The sequence below is a fragment of the Arvicanthis niloticus genome, chromosome 10 (assembly GCF_011762505.2).
Source record: "Arvicanthis niloticus isolate mArvNil1 chromosome 10, mArvNil1.pat.X, whole genome shotgun sequence".
In the NCBI taxonomy this organism is placed as follows: domain Eukaryota; kingdom Metazoa; phylum Chordata; class Mammalia; order Rodentia; family Muridae; genus Arvicanthis; species Arvicanthis niloticus.
The window spans coordinates 62,124,271-62,147,735 of NC_047667.1; the positions used below are offsets into that span (position 1 = coordinate 62,124,271).

General features: G+C 42.3%; 1 protein-coding gene across 1 annotated transcript in view; it reads left to right on the top strand.

The window, feature by feature from the left end:
• Nucleotides 1–23,465, top strand: part of Ush2a (usherin) — a 681,657-nt gene that overhangs the window by 528,654 nt on the left and 129,538 nt on the right. Inside the window, exons 51-55 of the mRNA XM_034512972.2 lie at nt 2,410–2,633; nt 6,867–7,071; nt 14,516–14,713; nt 15,410–15,564; nt 18,953–19,151. Coding sequence (XP_034368863.1) covers nt 2,410–2,633; nt 6,867–7,071; nt 14,516–14,713; nt 15,410–15,564; nt 18,953–19,151 — 981 coding nt within the window. The remainder of the gene's footprint in view (nt 1–2,409; nt 2,634–6,866; nt 7,072–14,515; nt 14,714–15,409; nt 15,565–18,952; nt 19,152–23,465) is intronic.

Consider the following 23,465-nt stretch of genomic DNA (forward strand, 5'->3'; position numbering starts at 1 on the left):
TTAAAGGGGGCTTTGAAAAGTCTTTGGTCTGTTAGTAAGAATGCTGTTCCTAATGCGGGTGTTTGTACAGGACCAGATTAAACAATTCAGGACCCAGAACACTTGGAATTTGAAGTTCTTTGCAATATCAGTCAGGACTAATAATAAACAAACAGAACTCTAATTAAAATGAATCATTCATCAGGTTGCGGCACGACCAGATGCAGAGTCTAATAAGACAGCATGGTGACATGCCATCTAGGTTCCCGAATTTCCTGCATAATCTAACCCCTGAGTGCTGTTTATTTAACTGGTGCCTTTATGTCTTAATGTATGCTAGGTTTCTTCTGTGGCGATAAATAATAGGCATTTGGTCAGTAGGAGAGAAGTCTGTTGGTTCTTCAGGTGTATATGTCTCCCTTCAGGTGTGAGTCAGTGATTCTCCTGTAAGGCCACTTTCCCCAACCTGACAACCATGTCATCTGACAGAGCTGAGAAAGAATCAGAAAAACAGTGCCTGGCTGCCATTCTGTTGTTTTTCTATGACCACAAACACGTTCTACTAGTTTGTGGTGTGTGTGTGTGTGTGTGTGTGTGTGTGTGTGTGTGTGTGTGTGTGTGGTGTATGTGTTGGTGTGTGGTAGGGGGTGGAGGAATGGTATGTGGTGTATGTAGGGCGTGTAGTAGTGTGTGTGTGTGGTGTGGTGCAGTGTATAGTGTTTGAGAGGAGGTTATGGGGTGGTGTGTGTGGTGTTTTGTGTGTGTGTGTGTGTGTGTGTGTTGTGATATGTGTGCTGTGGTGTGGTATGTGTAGTATAGGGGAATGGTATGTGTGGTATGTGTGGGGTGGTGTGTATGATGTATGGTTTTATGTGTGTATGATGTATGCTTTTGTGTGTATGTGTGTGTGTGTCATATGGGGGTAAGGGTGTGGTGTGTGTATTCGTGTGTGTGTGTGTGTGTGTGTGTGTGTGTGTGTGTGTGTTATGTGGTGTGCTTTAGTTGGTTAAGAATTTTGCATAATGGGTTCTGATTATATTCAGCCCCCTCCCCCAAATTCTTGCAGCTCTCCCTACCCACCCAATTGTGTGTTCTTTTTTATTTTCTTAAATCCATCAAAGCCAATTTGTTCCCCCCTAAATGTATTCTTGGATGCCTGGCCTTCCACTGGAGAAGGATCACCTCACCAGGGGGCATACTCTTAGAACAGAGCTGACCTGACCGCCTTCCCCCAACCCCCAGCACTAACAAATTCTGTTATCTCCTCAGCAGTGGAGAGACTTCCTGATAACTTCTCACTCTATCCTGGGATTTGGGGTGACTTGGGCTTGCACAGAGATGGTGTGTGACATCAAAAGTAGTAATCACTGTGACTCACTGCCCTGCTGTTTTCTTTGTAGGCATCCACAGCCCCTTATAATCTTTGTAATCCTCATTCCACAGTGGTCCCTGAGCACTGGAAGGAGAACATAGGGTACATAGTCCATTTAGGGCTGAGCATTCCATGGCCTCTTACCTTCCCCCCCCCCCCATCTTGACCAGTGTGGTCACACAGTGTGGTCACTCACTATCTTCTTTATTGGTGTGCATTATTACAGGTATATAGCTGCTGAAGTCTGAATAATTGTTGTTGTCTTGTTAGACATGGTCTCATGTACCCCAGGACCTTACATTTGCTGTGTCACAAAAAAAAAAAAAAAAAAAACAAAAAAAAAAAAAAAAAAAAAAAACAAAAACCTGTACTTCTGAACTTTCTGCCTCCACCTCCCTAATGTTGGCATCGCAAGAGTGTACCACCATCTGGTTTCTGTGATGCAAACTGGAGAGCAAATATAGGCAAGCCCTCTGTCAACTGAGCCATATCTGTGACCTGGTTGTACATACCCAGTCTAATTCTGGGAGAAAGGAAGACTATGGTTGTTTCAGACTTCACAAGAGCACAAGAGGCAAATGCAACACCCCAGACAAAGACAGGCAGCCCTGACCACCATTTGCTCATCTGGGATGTCACTACATCTCCCGTCTCCCTTGTGAATTTCTAGAGCTTTCTCTCTAGGATCCTTTAGTCCGGCTAACCTACTTGTGCAACATGATGTTATCATCACAAAAGGGACAGGCAGTTTTGACAGAAATCTGATCTCTTTTTTTTTTTAATGGAGTGTGTGGGAAGAGTCAGGCCCAGCTGAATGATTTCCAAACACCTCCTCTAATGTGTTCATTTCCTAACGAGTGCTTGGTGCTCTTGGTAAGAACGACCCTCATTGCACATCTAAATCACCTTGGTGGGGAAATGTTACCTTTACGGTGGCTCCTTCACTGAAACTGCCCAACTCTGACGTTTTTATACCAAGCTTTACGGCTGCCTCAGTTTTCTTCTCCCCACCCCCCTTTTTTTATTTGATATTCATATATAACATTTTATTGTTGCAGGAATGCTGTGTTGTGGGCAGGATTATGTGAATATGTCAGATACCATATGCTGTTCAGCTTCCAGTGGAGAGTCTAAAGCACACGTTAGAAAGGCTGACCCCGTGCCAGTGAAATGCTGCGGGACGGAACTTATTCCAGACAGCCAGCGATGCTGCGGCGGAGTTGGATATAATCCTTTGAAATATGTTTGTTCTGATGAGATTTCAGCTGGAATGGCGATGAAGGTAATTGATAGAAAGCCTCTCGGAGGTGCCGCTCTGGCGATGGAAAGAGAAACACGTTGTTCATAACTATTTTTTTTTCCTAAAATGGGAATATAAAAACTCATGTGTGCATTATTCATTTTTGCATTCTATCCATATTAATACAGAATGAGTTTGTCATGATTGATGCCAGCACAATGAATTCTAAAGGAATTCCTAATGATTAGCTGTTCTCGGGGAAGCTTTACCCAGCACTTCAGACGAGCCGAGGGCTAGAGGTGTGTGCTCTCAGAGCACCGAGCACTGTCCTCCCTAGCCCCTGCATAGCGCCATTTACAGTCCTGGGTGCTGTGGCTGCCAGCTCTGGTGCTTCGTGTCAACTGTCAACCTCCTGTGATTTAGAATTACCGAGACTCGCACCTCTGATGGTGTCTGCGGGTGTGTTTTCTAGAGGAAATGACTGAAGACGTAACACTCACTTCGGGGGGTGGGGGGCTGTGTGTAGGAGGCTGGGCAGCACTGTTCTATGGGATGGGCAGAGAGGGTGAACTGAGTAGCAGGTATGCATCTCCATTTCCTCACGTGAGACCTGTTCTCATTGTCTAACTTCATGAAAGTGAGCCTCTCTGTGGACTTAACTATAACTCCCAGTAAGTCTGGGGCTCTCTGAAGCATTGGAGATGGAGCACACAGCCTTGCACATGCGACAAGCATTTCCCCTATCAGTAAGCTGCATCCCCCCAGCTCTAAAATGATGTAGGGGAAGGAACCGTTTTATCCTGGAGTTCACTACCTTCCTTTATGAGGAGTGTAGTTTCATAATTGGTTTGATAATTTACTGTTACTTTTTGTCTGTTTCCACCTCTTAGTTGGTCCTGGTCTCTTTTAATCGGTTAGTATTTTCTTCTAGCTCTTCTCATCCGCTAATAAATTCCTTGTTAACCTCAGTCAGGTATTGCTTTCAATTTAGGTTTTGACTTTTCCATTAAGTTTTTTAAAATGAGAACCATTTTGTTTTAAGGGGCCTTTTGGGTTGGAGAGACTATGTTTGTGAGTTTGATGATATTGATAAGGTTGCTTTGTGTTGGCTTGCTTTATTTGTAAATAGTTTCATTAGTTTATTTAGCATAGCTCTGGCCCTTCTTTCTTTGGCCTACTCTTGCTTGCCCTAAGCTCATTCATCTTTAATGTTTTATAATTGCTTCCTTCAGCAGAGGCTGTCTGAGGACTTGCTGTGCATGGTCATGGTCTGTCTATCAGTGGCAAGCATGGCAGGGTAGTCACCTGTCAGGGAGCTTGTTTGCCAGGGAGTCAGGTGATTGAGAATGGTAACACATATCCTAGGACTCTAGGCCAGCTTGGGTGTGGGTTTGCCTAGCTGCCAGCTGTGTAGAGACGAAGAAGCCACAGGAGAGCTCCTGTTCCAGACTCTGCAGGTTTACCTTCCCTTTCCCCTTTCCCTATTTTAAATCTGTGTCCTGACCAGTGTGCCATCTCTGCTCCTCTCAGTCTCACTGGCTCTTCTTCAGCTAGTCTTATTCTGGCATGCACTGCCAGCTTCAGCTAATAACAACACACACACACACACACACACACCACACACACACACACATACCACACACACACAAACACACACCACACATACATACCACACACACACCACACACACACACCACACACACACACATCACACACACACACCACACACATACCACACACACACACCACACACACACACATCACACACACACACCACACACACACCACACACACACACCACACACACCACACACACACACACCACACACACACACCACACACACACACACCACACACACACATCACACACACACACACCACACACACCACACATCACACACACACACCACACACACACCACACACACACATCACACACACACACCACACACACACATCACACACACACACCACACACACACACACCACACACACACCATACACACACATCACACACACACACCACACACACACACCACACACACACCACACACACACACCACACACACCACACACACACACACCACACACACACACCACACACACACACACACCACACACACACACATACCACACACACACCACACACACACCACACACACACACCACACACACCACACACACACACACCACACACACACACCACACACACACACACCACACACACACACACACATACCACACACACACCACACACACACACACATACAGCGCTGACAACGTGTCTTAGGACCCACCCCTGGAGCCATCCAGGGCAAGTTTTTTAATTTTTCATGCCATGCCAGAGATCTTTACCAGACACTTGTCCCCCTGTTATCTATCAATCCTGCTTACCTACTAAGCCAACCACACATTTTAGAGTTTTGTTGCTTAAACAGACTTCTGGAGTAGAAAAGTTCATATAGTGATGGCTCAGTAGAATATAATTTTCAGCTTTATTTAGATGTAATTGGTGTGTGTGTGTGTGTGTGTGTGTGTGTGTGTGTACACTATGTAGCATAACTTATATGTATACATTAGAAAGTTATCACCAAACAAACAATTTAGTATATGTGTAACTTCACAAAAATACCAGTTTCTTTCTGTTTTAAGTTTCTGTGAGTAGGAATGTGGTGGGAATGTTTCAGATCTGTCCTTTCAGCAGCTGTATTTTGTTTAATTTTGTTTGGTTTGGATTGGATTGGATTGGTTTGGTTTGGTTTGGTTTGGTTTGGTTGGGTTGGGTTGGGTTGGGTTGGGTTGGGTTGGGTTGGGTTGGGTTGGGTTGGTTGGTTGGTTGGTTGGTGGTTTAGAAATTTTCATATCACAGCTAGTATTAGCCAGGCAGCTTTTTTTCCCAGTAGCATCTTAGAAAGCAGTGTCACCTCCCGGCACTTCACAAACATCCTAGAGATCACAGTGGGAAGGGAAAGCAAAGACTCTTGGCCTCTGCTAATACACGCGAACTTGGAAATTGGTGTCTTCAAAGGTAAGGAAGGAGTAGCTGGTCTCAGGGGGGAAGAAAGAATTGTCTCTGGCCAGCTCAGCTCCTGCCTCTGCTCCTGCCGCTGCTTTCCAACGTTGACAAATACTGGAATGCCCTGTGTGTTACTCCCCTGCCTGTTTCCTTAGGCTTCTTTTTTTTTCCTACATGTAATCAGATTGTTTACTGTCCTTTGAATAGGCTTTAGAGAGAGAGAGAATGATAAACACGTACTTACTTTCCCTTTTTAATGAAATTGCCACCATGTTTTTCTGAAGAAACGTTATTTTGATGAACTTGGAGAGAATAATTTAACCTTTCGTGAAAGAGAGAAGTTAAATTTTAATATGAAAACTGTTTTAAACCCATTTATTAGTTATATACAGGGATGCAGTGTGGATCTGTGTCATGTGACTGTTGCCTTCTCTATGGCTCCTATAATTTAAAATGATTAAGCACTTAATTTCCTCAGATTAGAACATTCACTGGTAAGTATAAAGAACCTAGAGATTCCTCAGAAAAAAAGATAAACAAGTGTAAATAATTATAATATCAATCTTTAATACTTTGCTGTTCTAAAACTATGTATTGAGGGTCTAACTTGCCTTTTTAAATTTTTTGCTACGTTTATTTATTTGTGTCTTGAGGTCAGGGACATCTTTGTGCCATGGAGAAGTCAGAGAACAGCTTTGCAGAGTTGCTTCTCTCCTACTACACGGGACCCAGGGATTGAACTTAGATCTCTGATTTGGCATCAGGAGCATTTATGCACTGAACAGTCTTGCTGTTATCAATCAATCAATATCAATCAATCAGTATCAATCTTTCTTACAGCACATAAGTGCAGATTCTCACAAATTTCATCCTATATTTTTTTTCCAATATACCACATGAAAATGTCAACGTTCACATGGAAACCTGCAGTTCCTGTTTGCCATGAGTGCTCTGAGCTCAGGTTCACTTCAGGTGTCAGGTCATTTGATTCACAGACCAAGACTTCCTGGTGCATCTAGTTTCCAATTCATGTACTCATGCAGAAGACGCTTTGATTTTATATGATGCCCAAGTTCCCAGAAGTAAAGAGACACATCCTTCCTGAGTCTCTGCTCCTTCTGGTATGCAACTTCTTCTCTATTGTGTGTTTTAAACTGTTCATTTATCACAAGGTGTAAAATACTTCATCTAAGTGATACAAAATTACATTCTACATGGCTGAAGAAAGTTCACAAACCCTCTTGTCCCTTTCCCAAACAGGAAACCAGAGTATGTGCGACCATCTGCCCAGCAACCATGAAAGTCACAGCACACTGTGGCCGGTGCGACTTCAATGCCACCACCCATATCTGCAGGGTGACAAGAGGACCTCTCAATCCCATAGGGAAGAAAGCAGCAGAAGGACTGTGTTCTGCAGCAGAGGAAATAGTTCATTCTGGAGATGTAAATACACGCTCTTTCATAGGTAAGGGATCCCACCCACTGCCCATGCTGTAGGTCTAGTGAGAGGCTACTGCTGGTACAGACTCTATTTCTCTCCGGTAACCACCTACAGGTCAATCAATGCCAGTCTGTCTATCATAATTTTAGGGCAACTTGTTGCACAATAATCAATCACATAATCTGGATGCACTCAAAGTCGGTTATTTAGATTTTAAGTCTATCCTTCAGCAAAGATACCTGCTATTTTAAATTAAATTTTTTTTAAAAAAGAATAAAGAGCAAGACATAAATAAGCTATCTGTACCTTTCTGGAACATTTCACTGATTGACAATTAACTACCATTCTCAAAATTACAAGGCAACTTTCAGTGAGAGCTGCCATTGGATACTGCTGTACCTGGAGGCAGGAAGAACAGAGAAGCCTGTCAGGCTACTCATGAGACCCAAGAGCATTGCTCTGAGGAAGGAGATCACTCCAGAGTGGGACTGTCCCTGAAATGGTGGGTCATCCTCAGAACAATAACCTTCACAGCCACTGAGATATTAACTTCTAACTACCATTCTGCACTTCTGGATTCATCTAAGTAGGAGTACTTAGCACGCAGCACTGGCTGAGCTGGACAAGAAGCTCTGTAGAACTGAAGATCATCTCTAAATTGTCTCTGTTATTTATTACATTTTTATTATTCGAATGTTTACCAAAGTCCTTACAGAATATGCTTGGTTTTTGAGCAAAAAGATGTATGGATACATACTGAGCCAGAGAGTCTGTCTAAGTTACATAATTCATACACACTGTAGTTAAATAGACAAACCAAGGCTATACTCAGCATGAGCCATCACCAGGGCCTTACTTAACCACAGGCAGTAAGCATGTCAAATTTCAGGAATGGAAAGCTCCAGGTGGGATGCCAGACTAGACAAGAAAGCTTACAGAGCCAGGGTGAAGTATAACCAGTGGGTACTTACTCCCAGTTCTGTGCTAGGTAGTCAGCACTCCCTGCATACTCCCAAGGCAATTATCTAGTGTGATCATAGGAGGTGAGGAAATAGAGGGTCAGAGCTGGAAAAGGAGCTTCCTTTGGGAAGCAGACAGCCCACACTTGATGTATGCTGAAGCATGCAATTTCTGCTTCATGTGGGCAAGCAGCTTCCTTCAGAGGACTTGGCACCTTTCTTAAGTGATGCTTCCCCTCCCTCAGCCCTTCATCATCCTACTCAAGTCCAAGATGATAATCTTTGGTCCAGGCTTCCCAGGTCAGCCATGAATCCCTTCTGTCCCTGCAACATCTGGCTTAAAAAGGCCACTCACTTTCCTGTATGGTACTTACTGTAGACACTTAACCCATCTTTCCCACTAATCTGAAATATTCTTATAAATAATATGTTAGGATTTAACACATGACTCATAAACAAAAATTACTTAATAGATGAAATAAACAAAATAACATTAGGAAAGACTTCAAAATAGACCTCAGTCTGACCAGCCTTCCCATCTCCCGCTGTCAGTTAAATATCGCACCCGTGGACCCTCATTCTTAAATGATTGGGTTTCCATCCCAGAGAGGTCCCTGCTTTTATCTGCCACCTGCAATCAAGTCAAGATTTTGAAGAGCTCTCAACACATACTTGCAGGAGCCTTCTTCCAAGATAAATAGACGTGCTGCTGATGTGACAGAAGGGCTTTTAAAACCTACACTCCAGATTGCTTTCCCCACCAGAAGACGTTATAAATTGAACATGAGAAACAAACTTTCTCGTTTGTAGCAGTACTGTGGTAGAGCCCAGCATCTTACTCAGTCTTAACAAGCACGCTCCCATGGAGCTGCATCCACAGACAGCTCTATGTATTTGTTTTGAAACCGAGTTTCACTAACTTGCCAAGGCTGGCCTTGAACTTGCTACATAGCCTGAGCTGACTTTGAACTTATGATCCTCCTTTACTTTACTTGTTCATGAAAATTGTTAAGCACATACTGATGAGTCCGTTTACTGTGCACTATACGCATTTAGGGCTCTGGGATTAGATAACCTGTCAGGTGGCTTGTCACTCCATTAATTGAATTCATTAATTGTCTGGATTCACCAGTGTATGCCTCTCCCTCCCTGCATCTTTGCCACCCACACTGTCTTTCTTCCTCCCTCCCTCCCTTCATCCCCCTCCATCCTGCCCTCCATGTGTGTTTGTGTCTGTGTGTATGTCTGTGTTTGTTTGTATGTATATGAGAGAGAGAGAGAGAGAGAGAGAGAGAGAGAGAGAGAGAGAGAGAGAGAGCTCTTGAGTTCTTTATATAAATTAGATATTAGCTCTCTGTCAGATGTGGAGTAGGTAAAGATCTCTTCCCGTTCTGTGTGCTATCATTTTATCCTATTGACAATGTCCTTTCCTTTACAAAAGCTTTTCAGTATCAAGAGGTTCCATTTGTTAATTGTTGATCTCGGAGCCTGTGCTATTGATGTTCTGTTCAGGAAGCCCTCCCATTCACTAATACACTCAAGGCTGTTCTCTACTTTCTCCTCTGTCGGGTTTTGTTGAAGATGCTTTCCTTTCTTCTATTGTATACTTCTGGCTTCTTATTGAAAATCAGATGCCCATAGGTGTGTGGATTTGTGTCTGGGTCTTTGGATTCCATCCGATTCAGCTCCATTGATCAGTGTGTCTGTATGCCAATTGCATGCAGTTTTTGTGACTACAGCTCTGTAGCAGAGCTTCAGATCAGGGAGGATGATATCTTCAGCCATTGTGGGATTTTGTTTTGTTCTTCCATATGAAGTTGAGTGTTATTCTTTCAAAGAATTGTGTTGGAATTTTGACAATGGAGATTGCATTGAATCTGTCGATTGCTTTTTGGTAGGATTGCCATTTTTACTGTGTTAATCCTACCAACTCATGAACATGGAAGATCTTTACAGCTTCTGATATCTTCTTCAATTTCCTTCTTCAAAGACATGAACTTCTTATTACACAAGTCTTTCATGTTCTTGCTTAGAGTTACCCCTGAATACTCTGTATTAGTTGTGACTATTGTGAAGACTGTTTACCTGATTTCTTTCTCAGTCATTTGACATTTCTATATAGGAGGGCTACTAATTTTTTTTTAAGTTTATCTTATATCTAGCCACTTAGCTAGAGGGATTTATAAGCTGTAGCAGTTCCCTGGTAAATTTTGGGGGTAACTTACATATGCTATCGTGTTATATGCAAATAGCAATACTTTGACTTCATTCTAATTTGTGTCCTCTTGATCTCCTTTAGTTGATTTATTGCCTCAGCCTGAACTTCAGCTGTTATATTAAATAGATATGGAAAGAGAAGACAGCCTTGTCTTGTTCGTAGTTTTAGTGGAATTGCTTTGAATTTCTCTCCATTTAATTTGATGTTGGCTATAGGCTTGCCGTAAATTGCCTTTATTATGTTCAGCTATGTCCCTTGCATCTCTGATCTCTCCAAGATTTTTATCATGAAGGGGTGTTGGATTTTGACAGAGGAATTTTGACATCCAATGAGATGCTCGTGTGGTTTTCTTCTTTCGGTTTGTTTATATTGTGGATTACATTGACAGATTTTTGTGTTTAATTTTCCCTCTTTATTGGATCTTCATGTGTCAGGATGACTGTGGCCTCATAAAATGAATTTGACAATGTTGCTTCTGTTTTTATTTTGTGGGATAATTTGAGGAGTACTGATATTAGGTCTTCTCTGAAAGTCTGGTAAAATTCTGTGCTAAACCCATGTGACTCTGACCTGTTTTTGGTTGGTAGACATGTAATGACTGCTTCTATTTCCTTAGGGGTTACTGGTATACTTAAATTGTTTAGATGATCTTGATTTAACTGTGGTAAGTGGTATCTGTTAAGAAAAAATTCCATTTATTTCAGATTTTCCAACTTTGTGGAGAACATATTTTTGAAGTATAACATAATGAATGATTCTTTGGATTTCTTCGGTATCTGTTATTAAGTTTCTGGTTTTGTTGATTTGGATATTCTCTCTCTCTACTTTTTACTTAGGTTAGATAAGGGTTTGTCTTGTTGATTTTCTCAAAGAACCAACTCTTAGTTTCATTGATGCTTTGTATTACTCTCTTCATTTTGATTTTATTGATTTAGCCCTGAGTTTGATTATCTCCTGCCATCTACTCCTTTGGGGTGTGTTTGCTTCTTTTTGTTTGAGAGCTTTCTGGTATGATGTTAAGTTGCTAGTATGAGAACCCACTAACTTCTTTATGAAGGCACTTAAGTGCTATTAACTTTCCTCTTAGTATTTCTTTCACTGTGCCCCATAAGTTTGAGTATGTTGTGCATTAATTTTTATTAAATTCTAGGAAGTCTTCATTTATTTCTTCCTTGACCCAGTGGTCATTGAGTAGAGTTTTCAGTTTCCATGAGTTTGTAGGCTTTCTGTATTTCTGTTGTTGAAGTCCAGCTTTAATCCACGGTGATCTGACAGGATACAGTCCATTATTTCAATTTTCTTGTATCAGTTGAAACTTCCTTTGTGACCAAGTATGTGGTCAGTTTTTGAGACTGTTCCAGAGATGTGAAGAAGGGTGTGTGTGTGTGTGTGTGTGTGTGTGTGTGTGTGTGTGTGTGTGTTTGAGTAAAATGTTCTGGAGATTCTTGATAGTCTCATTTGACTCAAACTGTTAGGCCTATTATTTCTGTTTAGTTTCTGTCTGGATGATGTATCTTGGTGGGAGTGGGGTGTTGAAGTCTCTCACTCTTAATGTGTAAGGTTCAATGTGTTATTTAAGCTTTACTAATATTTCTTTTACAAATGTGGCTGTCCTTGCATTTAGGACATAGGTGTTAAAAATTGAAATGTCATCTGGATTTTTCCTTTAATGAGTATGAAATTTCCTTCTCTATGTCTTTTGATTAATTTTGGTTTAAAATTTATTTTGTTAGATATTAGAATAGCTACACCAACTTGTTTAGTGGGTCCATTTGTTTGGAAAATCTTTTTCCAACCTTTTACTCTATCTTTGATGTTGAGGTGTGTTTCTTGTATGCAGAAGGATCAATGGTGGTTTTATATCCATTCTGTTAGCCTGTGTCTTTTTATTGGAGAATTGAGTCCATTGATACTGAGAGATAATAATAACCAATGGTTGTTAATTCTTAATGTTAGTTTGGTGGTGGTGGTGGTGGTGGTGGTGGTGGTGGTGGTGGTGGTGGTGGTGGTAGTGGTGGTGGTGGTGGAGGTGGTGGTGGTGATGGTGGTGGTGATGGTCCTGGTGGTGTATATGTGTTTCCCTTCTTTAGGTCTTGCTAGTATGAGACTATTTATGACCTATGTTTTCATTGGTATAGTTAGCTTCCTTGGATTGAAGTTTTTTCTTCTAGGATTTTCTGTACGCTGTATTTGTAGATAAATACAAGTATAAGTTTAAATTTGACTTTGTTATGAAATGTATTATTTTCTTCATCTACAGTGATTGAAAGTTTTGTTGGGTATAGTAGTTTAGACTGGCATCTGGGGTCTCTTAAGAGTCTTCAAGTCATCTGCCCAGGCCCTTTTGACTTTTAATATCTCCATTGAGAAGTCAGGTGTAATTCTAATTGGTCTGCCTTTATGTGTTATTTGGCCTCTTTCTCTTGCAGCTTTTAATATTCTTTCTTTATTCTGTGTGTTTTGTGTTTGATAATTCTGTGGCATGAGGACTTTCTTTTTTGGTCCACTTTATTTGATTTTCTTTAAGCTTCTTTTATCTTTATAGGCATGTCCTTCTTTAGGTTAGGAAATTTTTCTTCTATGATTTTGTTAAATATATTTTCTGGGATCTTGAGCTTGGATTCTTCTCCTTATTCTATTCCCTTTATTCTTAGGTTTAGTCTTTTCACAGTATCCTAGATTTCCAAGATGTTTTGTGTTAAAATTTTTATTTAACATTTTTGTTGGCCAATAAATCTATTGTTTTTCTAGCATATTTTCAACCCCTTAGATTCTTTCTTCCATTTCTTATATTCTGATTGGTGACGCTTGAGTCTACAGTTCCTGTTTGCTTACCTAGATTTTTCCATTTCCAGAATTTCCTGTTTTTGTTTTCTTTATTGCTTCTATGTCCATTTTCACGTCTTGAACAGTTTCCTTCACCTATTTGTTTGTTTGTTTGTTTGATCTCTTGGCATTCTATTTAAGGGGTTTATTTTCTCCAATTTTTTGTTCATCTTTTCTTTGATTTCTTTAAGGGATCCCCCCCCCATTTCTTCATCAATGATCTCTGTCATCATCATAAAGTTGGTTTTAAGGTCATTTTCTTATGCTTCAGCTGCATTGAAATATTCAGGTCTTTCTGTCTCTGGTGGTACCATATTACATATCTGTTGTTGATTGTGTTCTTACACTAGCGTTTAGGCATCTGGGCCTGGGTGATTAAAGTTCTAGATTCTGATTTCCGAGATTGTCTTTGTTGGATGGGTGTTTTGTTCCTTGATTTCTGTTTCCTCTTTGGTCTTCTGGTCTTTGTAGCCTGGATTTCTGGTGGCCTGCTTGAATGATGATTCACTAGGAAATCTGTGACTAGTTTAGAGGCTTGATTTCTGGCAACCAGCTTTACCTGTGGCTCAGTAGGGCGGTCTTTGTTCTTCTGACTAATGTGACTTGTACCTGAGAAGCTGGAGTTTGGTGAAATTGAGGATTGGGACCCTTCTGCAGGGTGGCTGGTAAGGAGGGAGTAGAGAAGCTAATGTGTCTTTAGGGACCTAGTCTAGGGAGTAAGGCACTTCAGCTGGTAGGGGCTCACTCACCTGTCCTTCTCATTCCCATCTTAGTTTTGAGATAGGTTCTCCCACTGGTTGAGTGCTCTGGGATCCACCTGTCTCTACGCTGCCCCACCCATGACTCCCACGCTGGGATTCCAACTCTGCTGAGCATAGATTTACCAGGTATCCTGGGTGTAGGGTTCACGTTAACATGCTTATACAACAAGCACTGCACAGTCTGAGCCCTCCCTCCAGTTTCTCATTGTTTCTTTATAAACATTTTTCTCTTCAGAAATGATGAATTCCTTGCTGTGAGACTACCATCTCCACATCTAGTTAACACTTCAGGTTTTTTTTTTTTTTTTCATGCTCTATAAAATAGATTTTTATTTATGCATGAAGCAGGGAGAGCATTAAATATTAGTTCTATGTTTATTAGTACAAATGTTTAGAGATCTTGATTTTAGGGCGTTAGAGACATGAGTGTCAAGGTAAGAATCTGTTTTTGTGGAGGACCAGAGCTCAGTTCCCAGACATCTTCTGGCCTCTGCAGGCACCAACATGTGCACACGCACACACACGCGCGCGCGCGCGCACACACACGCACACACACACACACACACACACACTCAAATACAGAGAGGTGAAGAAATAAAAATTAAAAATTATTTGACTTTAATTCTTAGTACAAAAGGAAATTTTTAGTAAAGCAAAAAAGGAATAAAAAGATAATCCTTCAGAGTCTGATTTTTGTCTTTCAGACACAGACCTCAAGCCCAGTACTATGTATGAATATAGAATTTCTGCATGGAACAGCTATGGGCAAGGATTCAGCCAATCTGTAAGAGCCAGCACAAGAGAAGATATACCTGAAGGAGTCAGAGCTCCTAGATGGGCCAGGACGGGCAGTCATGAAGATGTTATTTTCTTACAGTGGAAGGAGCCCATACAGTCAAATGGTATTGCGCTACTTCAAAAATAGAATTACCAATTTAGTAAATGCCAACAGTTTGGAAATGAGTGTATTGCACATTGACAGTGGGAAATGTTTGCCGATAAAGGGAAACCTCTTGTGTCCACTCATTGCTCATTGTTTTGAGACAAAATAAATAACAATGCTAAAAGTGATCACTCAAGCCTCCCAGACCATCACACCGACTAGAGCTGCTTTCAAATAAGCAGATTATAGTCAAAGTCAAAATTGTCCTATTGTTGAAAGTAAGTTTTTTTCCGCCATGAACAGAGATAAACATAAATAACTCTGTTCTGCAATTCATCTTCCCTCTGGTAATATAATTGAGAATCACTTGATCAAACAAACAAAAACATGTTATATTTTAAAATGCTACAGTAGCCCACTTCTTTAAAAATTCTATGACAAGGCTGCTGAGACAGCTCAGTAGTTAAAGAACATGTTCCACCATGCATAGCTACCTGAGTTTGATCCCTGGGACATGCATGGTAGGAGAGAAATGACTTCATTAAAGTTGTCCTCTGACTTCTGTCCTCTGACCTCCGACCTCCACACAAATGCATGTACAAATGCACATACACATATGCAAGTGCATAAAGAAATGTAGTTGGGAAAGTTCTATGACAGTGTTGTTTGATATTTGAAATGGCATGACGCACGACAACGCTGTTCTGCCTTCCAGGTCCCATTATTCAGTATATTCTTCTTCGAGACGGAAGGGAGGTCTTTCGGGGAACAGAGCTGAGTTTCTCCGACACACGGGGAATTCAGCCACTCCAGGAATATTCCTACCAGCTGAAGGCTTGCACAGCTGCTGGCTGTGCTGTCAGTTGCAAGGTGAGAAGAACTTGCCTAACCATGGGAAGAAGAGTCCAGGGTGAGGGCTGTGTGAACGAACATCTTGGGCATGATGTTTCCAAGGCCAGAAAACCCTGTCTCCTTCAGAGTGGCATCGACAGGAGTGTGTGTCATTGGGTGTTGACACACTTACATCTGAAAGGGGAGATTGTCACAGAGGCTTAACCACATATCAGTGCTTTATTAAGAGCGGTAAACTCTTAATTATCAGTGACTTTTCACAACCCTCTCCCATTAATTATCTCTGGGCAGTTGCTGTGATAATTCCCCAGCCGGTCTCACAATGCAGGTTGGTGTCAATTCAAGAAAAGAGTTAATACACAATACATGTTCATATTAGTGCCAGGTCTTTACATCCTAAGTACACAGAGTTCATATGGCAGGAGAAGAAATTTGATGGAAAAAAAAAAAACCCTTCCAGTTTTGAAAAAAAAAACAAGTGGCAGTGGCAGTGGCAGCTTTGAGAGAGGTGCTTGGTGACACACTGGCACAGGGATCAATGCCCTCCCTTCTCAGGCAACAGAGTGTATCATCACAGTCATGGGACCAGATGAGCTGCCATCATGAAGGTGATTCTGAGGCTACCTCTCAGTTTTGTTGCTTTTACACCATCCCATGGATCTTTCTATTTCCCAATGACATGCCCCCCTCCCCAACTGTGTGGCCATCCAGTCTTACATTCTCAGATTCCAGAACGTTAAAGCAGAAATAAAGAACTCTTTAGATGATCCTCAGTCACAGGTACTGTGTCACAGTGGCAGGGAATGGAATAAGACAGTAGTATTCTACAAGGCTGTAAAATGTCCCAAACTGCTCATCAGTTTATAATATTGTAGTGCCAGGGGAATGTTAGTGATCCCCAAGAAAACACACAGGAGCCAATCTGATGCAACTCACAGCAGGGTTTTTACTCTATTTGATCTAGCTCGCCACCCCCCACCGCACCTGGTTTTGGTAGAGAGACAGGCCTCTGAATGTCTATCAGGGCAAGGCTTTATAGTAAGCAGAAAGCAGGAAGTATGTGTCCAAGCATCTAGTTAGAAAGCTACTGTGGCCTTCAACATAACTGGCTGGTGCTGGGAGTCATATCATAAACTCAATTTCTGCTTTTCTCTGCTTTGGTGGTCATTAGGCAGAGGGTGGGCTTGCAACCTGGGGTGCAGGTTTCTTGGGGGAATAACCTGGAGATGCTGGTCTTTTTTAGGGTGTAACCTGGAGATGCTGGTCTTGTTGGGGATTAGGCAGGAGACTAGAGCTAGGCTCCCATATTGTCGGGGGGCGGGAGGGGAGCAACTTGGAAACTACTGCTAGGTACCAGCCTGTTAGTTTACCTGAGTTCAAACTCAGGTCAGATTCTCTAAAATGGAGTCTGACTTAAAGGATTTGGCATCTCCTCATCATGTCAACAAACTGTCTGCACTTAGAAAAACCAATGTATGAATGTGCCGTGTGGATAGTGACCTCAACCTTCATTAGCAGTCATGCTATAGAGTAATAAAGGCCCAGATTTAGGATCCTGGGATCAGAAGGAGAGGCTGGGAATGTAGTCAGCTGGTAAAGTGCTTGCCTAGCTTGCACAACGCCCTGGTGCAATGTCCCAGCCCAGCTCTGCAGAAACTGGGCATGTGCTGAAATCCCAGCCTTCTAAGGGAAGGCAGGACAACCAGGAGTTCAAGTCATTTTCAGCAACAGTAAGTTTTGGGGGAGCTACACAATAGCATCTCAAAAACATGGCAAAGATAAAACAAGATGCAGGTGACACAGTACACAGGTTTTGATGTGAACTCTGTACAGAAGATACAATTGTGTCGAACCTGCATCCCATGTTCATATACACCTCTGGGGTTGCTGTGGCTGAGCCCCAAGATTAAACTAGGAACTACTTAAAACATTATGAAATTTATAGGCAATGCTTTTCTGTTTCTCAAGCACAAACATTGTAGATGGCAATGTTGTGTCACACTGTCAAAAGTTGGACGCCCAGAGAAGGAGAAAGTGTATTTATGTCCAAGATGTGTAGCTTCAGCTGTTTGTAGGTGCAGTTGCTGTGGCCCAGGCAGAAACAAAGACGTTAAAGCAATAAGATTATCTTCAAGCCTCTCAAAACTATTAAAGAGAAAGAGCAGATAGCAGGGAGGTAGAGGCAGATATCGTTTGTCATTGTAAATGGAAAAATGCCGCATGCTAGGCCAGGAGAGGGGTTTGCTAGGAAGATCTGTGCAAGGAGTTACAGCAGTAGGTTTAGATGCGATCATCGGAGGCACTAGGGAGAAACAGAAGCAGAGCAATGAAGACTGCCTCAAAATGGAGAAGAAAGGAAACTGAAAAAGAGACTGAGGAGAAACAGAGTTATGTAGAAAATTTAATCACGTGCCATTTCCCAGAAGCCAGCTTTGTAGGAAGAACCCTGGGAGACACCCTGGCAGACAGAATGACTCCAAAGCTCTCAGGTTAAGACTTCAGGAGAGTGGACTCTGCACTCACTTGCGAGAGCCACACGACACTCTGAATCCGACTCAGAAGCCACCACACACTTGGGCAGTTTTGTTCAACAGAGCTGCGGAGATAACCGAGCCTACCACTACGCCGACAGATGGCAGCTGATTGGCTCAATGAAAGTTATGGTCTGAACAGTCCTTGAACAATTCTGTATTTGTACAGAACAGGGCCCGGGTCTACCAGATGCCAGAGCAATTGGTTAAAACATGAACTCAGGTTCACCCTGGGGGAAAACATATCCCCAAGAGCACGTGCTGTTGGTCCTGGATAAATATCTTTGACATCCATTTTTTTGATCCATACTTTGACACCTGGATGATTTTTTTTTTCCTTCTCACTAGGCTTGGTTCTTTTTCTAGAACACCAGTGCAGATAGTTGCAGTCATCTCGAGAAAAATACAGGGAAGTCTGCCCTTGATTCCGCTTAAAGCCTGCTCCGTGCAAGCAAGTTCAGGCCTAGCTTTTGCTCCATATTTACTGATGCTTAACTTTACAAAATCAGGCTGTTAAAATGCAAAGACACTGATGGGCCATATGGAACACAGTTCTCCAGGAAGACAGTCTGCCGTGCGGGTCGCACTTGTTTAAACTGAGGGCCGCACTCTGCCTTCAAAATTGTTGTCGGACCTGTTGTGATAAATAGTAGTTGGAGACTTATGTAATGTATTCAAGGTCAGATTTCATTGTTTAAATAGGATGAGGGGGGAGGAATGGAAAGTGGGGCGGTGGGAGGCGCTTCTCCGAGCCTTTGCTAATGATATGCCACGCCAGACAGCAAGGCTCTAAAACAAAAGCGACATTTTCATTGATCAAGATTCCTCCTCGTGGACAATGGCAATAAATGGCTATTTAATTTCCGTGCTCACAGGTAGTCGCTGCTACCGCCCAAGGAATCCTGGAGAGTGTCCCACCACTAAACATCACAGCCCAGAGCTCAGAGACTCTGCACCTCAGCTGGAGTGTCCCCAAGAAAACGAAAGATGCCATTAAAGAGTACCAGCTCTGGCTGGATGGGAACGGGCTCATCTACACCGACACAAATGACAGGAGGCAGCATACGGTCACAGGTGACAAAATGGGAAATCTACTGGAGGATGCTGTCATTGCAGTGGAGTTGGGGCGAGCCTCCCAGGGGTGTGCGTTTGATATATGAGGTCACTCCGAAAGGACACATTCTCTTGACATATGGTCAGGTCCCACTTATCCATGCTAATCGAAGAGCCCACACTGGCAGCAATAAGCCAAGGCAGCAGAGACCTTCAGAGATAATTTACATTTGGCTTTGATAACTCAGTGTGTGGAGAGGGGGCTTGTGTCGGGATTAACTTTTATTTTTTTTTTAAACAATATAATGCGTTTTCACTCCTCTGGGATAGAGTCACAGATAGTGGGGCTCTGGCAGCCAAGTAAGGATGAGGAGGTAGAAGAAAACCAGCATGTAGAGGCTGACTGGGGCTCCAAAGTGCATACCTAGCATTCACTGACAGTTGCCTGCTCAGAACTTCTTGTCATTATCACTTCTGTTAATTAATAGCAATTGTATTATTTTGATCACATATGATATTGTCATCATTATTGCAATAGTGCAGTACAGGAGAAAAATGTTAGCTCAACCCTCCTGGTAATCGTAATAACTGTTAATGTGTGTAGCCTGAATATTTCATTTGAAGAGAAAAATGTGTTTTCTTATCACCTTGTTTAATTTAATCAGACTTTATACCACCTGGTAATTTAATACTTGGTTTTTGTCTTTTTTTTCTTTTCCTTTTTCTTTTGCCTCCCTCACCAGCAAATGTAGGCTACAGGAGAACAGGGATCTGACATGTCTGTTAGATGCTGCACTGCTAATACTTACACTCATGGTTAGCAGGCCAACGGGAGCTGAGTAAATTGAGAATAGATAAGCCAAGCGATCTTAAACACTATCTAAACACCTGCGTGCACTAATTCAGTTCTTATATCAAACCTAAGATGGCAGAGATGATTCTTAGCTCTGTTTTATTGGGGGAAAAACACTTTTGGAGATGAAGTCACCTAGTTTATCCTTGGGATTCATTGAGTCATTACAAACACACCTCAAAGTTGAGACTCTGAGACCAGGATTTTCCAGACTGTCACTATTTCTCCATGTCTTTCTAAGACATCCCAAAGCAGTGAGCTCTTTCTGCTCAGCCCTGTGCTTTTGTAAAGTATTCACCAAGCAGATAACAAAACTTTCAGAAAAGCACAGAAATGTCTAGAAAGCTATGCCTGCATTTTCTGGAGCCAAAATGTATGTTGCACCCATGGAAAAGTAACTTCATGACATTTTGTTTGAAAGTTGCATGGTTTTCTGCCATCCAAACAAGCCTTGACTGATGGGATCGCTGGTGTTTTTACAGAGGTCCCATAGGTCCTAGGAAGATACTTAGCATGTGCTTGCATGCCTGCACATCTTACTCCACATCTGGAGAGCATGAGCTGACCTTGAGATAGAATGAGAAGGGAACAATTCTGTCAGCTCAATGGTCCAGCTGGTTTCTTACATCTTCTTTCACTCGAAGTAAAGTAAGCACAAGTACTGAACTAGAGTATTGGTTTATGTAGTAAACCTCACCTTGATTGATGGCTGTATCCTCTTAAAGAATGGATATATTCTGACACATTTGCTCCTCACTACATCCCTGTAAGTGAGGGAAGTTTGTAGCATCCATGCTTAAAAGATGAACAGAACTCACCCACTCAGGGTGTTCATAGCATTTACTAGCTCCATCTGTAAAGGAATCAGAATGGTGTGTGTGTGTGTGTGTGTGTGTGTGTGTATGTGTGTGTGTGTGTGTGTGTGTGTGTGTGTGTGTGTATGTACATATGTGCACAAACATATATATATATATATGCCTCTTGCTACCCAATGGTTATCATCTTGATAATACATAAAACTTTTTAAATAAGATTGTAAGGGCTGGGAAGGTGGCTCAGAGGGTGAAGGGACTGCTGTGCAAGTGTTTACATTAAAAGGAAAACAGTCCGTTGCTGAGGTGGCATCCATCTGTAATCCCAGCACTGGTTTGGGGGAAGACAGAGAGACAGGATGATTCCTGGAGCTCACTGACCAGCCAGTGTAGCCACATCAGTCAGCACCAGGTTCAGTAAGAGACCCAAAATAAAGTTGAGAGCAGTCAAGGAAGAAACTTGATGTTGACCTCTAACCTCCACAAACACAGGCACTGGCAAATTCTATGCACACGCCTCATGGAGAACAATTAACAAAACAGTTCATTAGCATTGTGGCCTCTGAGATGTCCTTGTTAGAGGGAAGGCCACCAGGTAAAGGTATGATGGCATAGACCAGCACAGGATGCAGAGCTGGCAATGTAGCAGACTTGGAGTGTTGTAACTGAATGTGGGTTAAAGCCCCCCCTCAAAAAGAAATCAGCTAAAGCCACCTAAAACTGTGTAGCGGCTCATACTAGTTTCACAATAAGCTGAGAGAGAAAGCTGAAGAATGGTGGCCCAATGGTCTCTATCTTCTTAGGTCGCCTGGCGGTGAATTGTTGCCAACTGTACTGGTTTGCACAGAGACTGGCTCTGAGCTACCAGCAAACCAAATTCAATTATAATGTACAAATCCATGGGATGGATGGCCTCATTAATTATAAAATAATTGCAGAGTCTTCTCTTTAAATCCCTTTGCTCCTCTGATCCCTTCTTCTACTGTCATTCCCAATCAATATTTTCTTGTCAAAGAGAAATTTATACACTCAGCTTGGTGCCAGAGGTCCTTGCGTTAGACTCAGGATTGTAAAGTTTTTCTCTGTAAGTTAAACTTTTTCAAAGATCATCAAGTGAAAATAATTCTTGAGAGGTTGTATTTTGTGTTTCTTTCATTATTTTTTGAGGTATTTTTTCTACATGGGTCCATATTTGCATCATTTATACCTTCTCTCTGCCCCCCAACACCTCCCATCTCCCCAACCTCACGTATTTGTCTTTAGTTACTATTTTTACAGATATGTGTGTACATGTGTGTATATACTAATATCCTTGCTGAATTTATTCACTGTTGCTCAGACACATGTGTTTGGTTCTGACTACCTGGATAACCTATCAGGAGGGCCCTCCCTAGGGAAAACTGATTTTCTGTCTCTCAGTAGCCACTAATTGTCTGCAGCTCCACATCTAGGGTCTGGGCCTTGTAAGATTTCCCCCATCCACACAGGGAAATCAGTGGATGGTCAGCTGGGGTTTTCATTGTGCAGGTGCTGCTTAGGTGATCACATTGTTGAGATTTTTATGGGTGCGGATACTTTGGTGTGTGTGGAAGACACTGTCTCGCAGCAGACATGCTGATGACCTGGCTCTTACAGTCTTCCTGTCCTGCTCTTACGGAATGCCCTAGTATTGAGTGGAGGGTTCGTGCGGTATTAAGTGTAGATGTATCTAATAGGGTTGGGCACCACAGTTGTTCTCTGCAGTTGTACCAGTTGTGGGTTGCTGTGATAGTCTCCAGAGTCCTCTGGTCCAGTGTCTGCCTTAAATTTCACCTGGGCAATAAAGCCCTAAGACAGGGAGTTCAAAGCTTGTCACATGCAGTTCCTGTGGAGCAGGAGGGGTGTGAGGCCTGAGCATCTCTAAACCCAGGATCTCCATATTGGGGTGTGCTGTCTCTGCCCCGGAACACCGAGTCTGTGGTCAACTGACTGACCAAATGCCAGACAGAAACATTTATGATGCAATAGCTATTTTACTGAGTTCATGGAATGAAGGAAAGAATTAGAATTTGCTTCCCAGCCTATCGTGGATAATTGCTGAAAGGCTGTCTGAGGTGCCTGAAATAAACATTTCAATGTGTCTTCATTTCCAAACCTGGGCATTCCTTAAGCAACAGGGCTCTGATGAAGTTGTAGCGCTCGCCTTCCTGGAGCCTGAAGGATCATGGTCCTGGGGATGGCAGGAGGGACTGCCAGCACCTTGCCACAGCCATGTTGTCTCCATGCTTACTTTTAATTACCTCAAAGCCTCCGAAACATGATCCTGTAAATGCTTTGTGGGAATAGTGGCAAGGGCCCTCATCACTCGAAACCCATAAATTGCTTATAATCCTCTCAAGATGTTTTTTTTAAAAAAAAAAAAAAAAAGCATTAAGTAATTGAAGACAGGAAGTCCGAAGTTAATTATTTAGAGGTGTTATCAATGCTTTAAGTAAACTGGAGCATTGTCTGCTATCTCCATACACCAAGCCCCACGAGACTCGGCAGATAGCAGCTCCCTTCAGCTCAGATTCACTAATGCAAACAGCACATGGTAGTTTGTCAATAGAGACCTTCCCAGATCCTGTGTGACTAAAGTCATCCACTGTTCTGTCCTGCACAGAACATTTGGACAGCAGCTATGGCACTTAT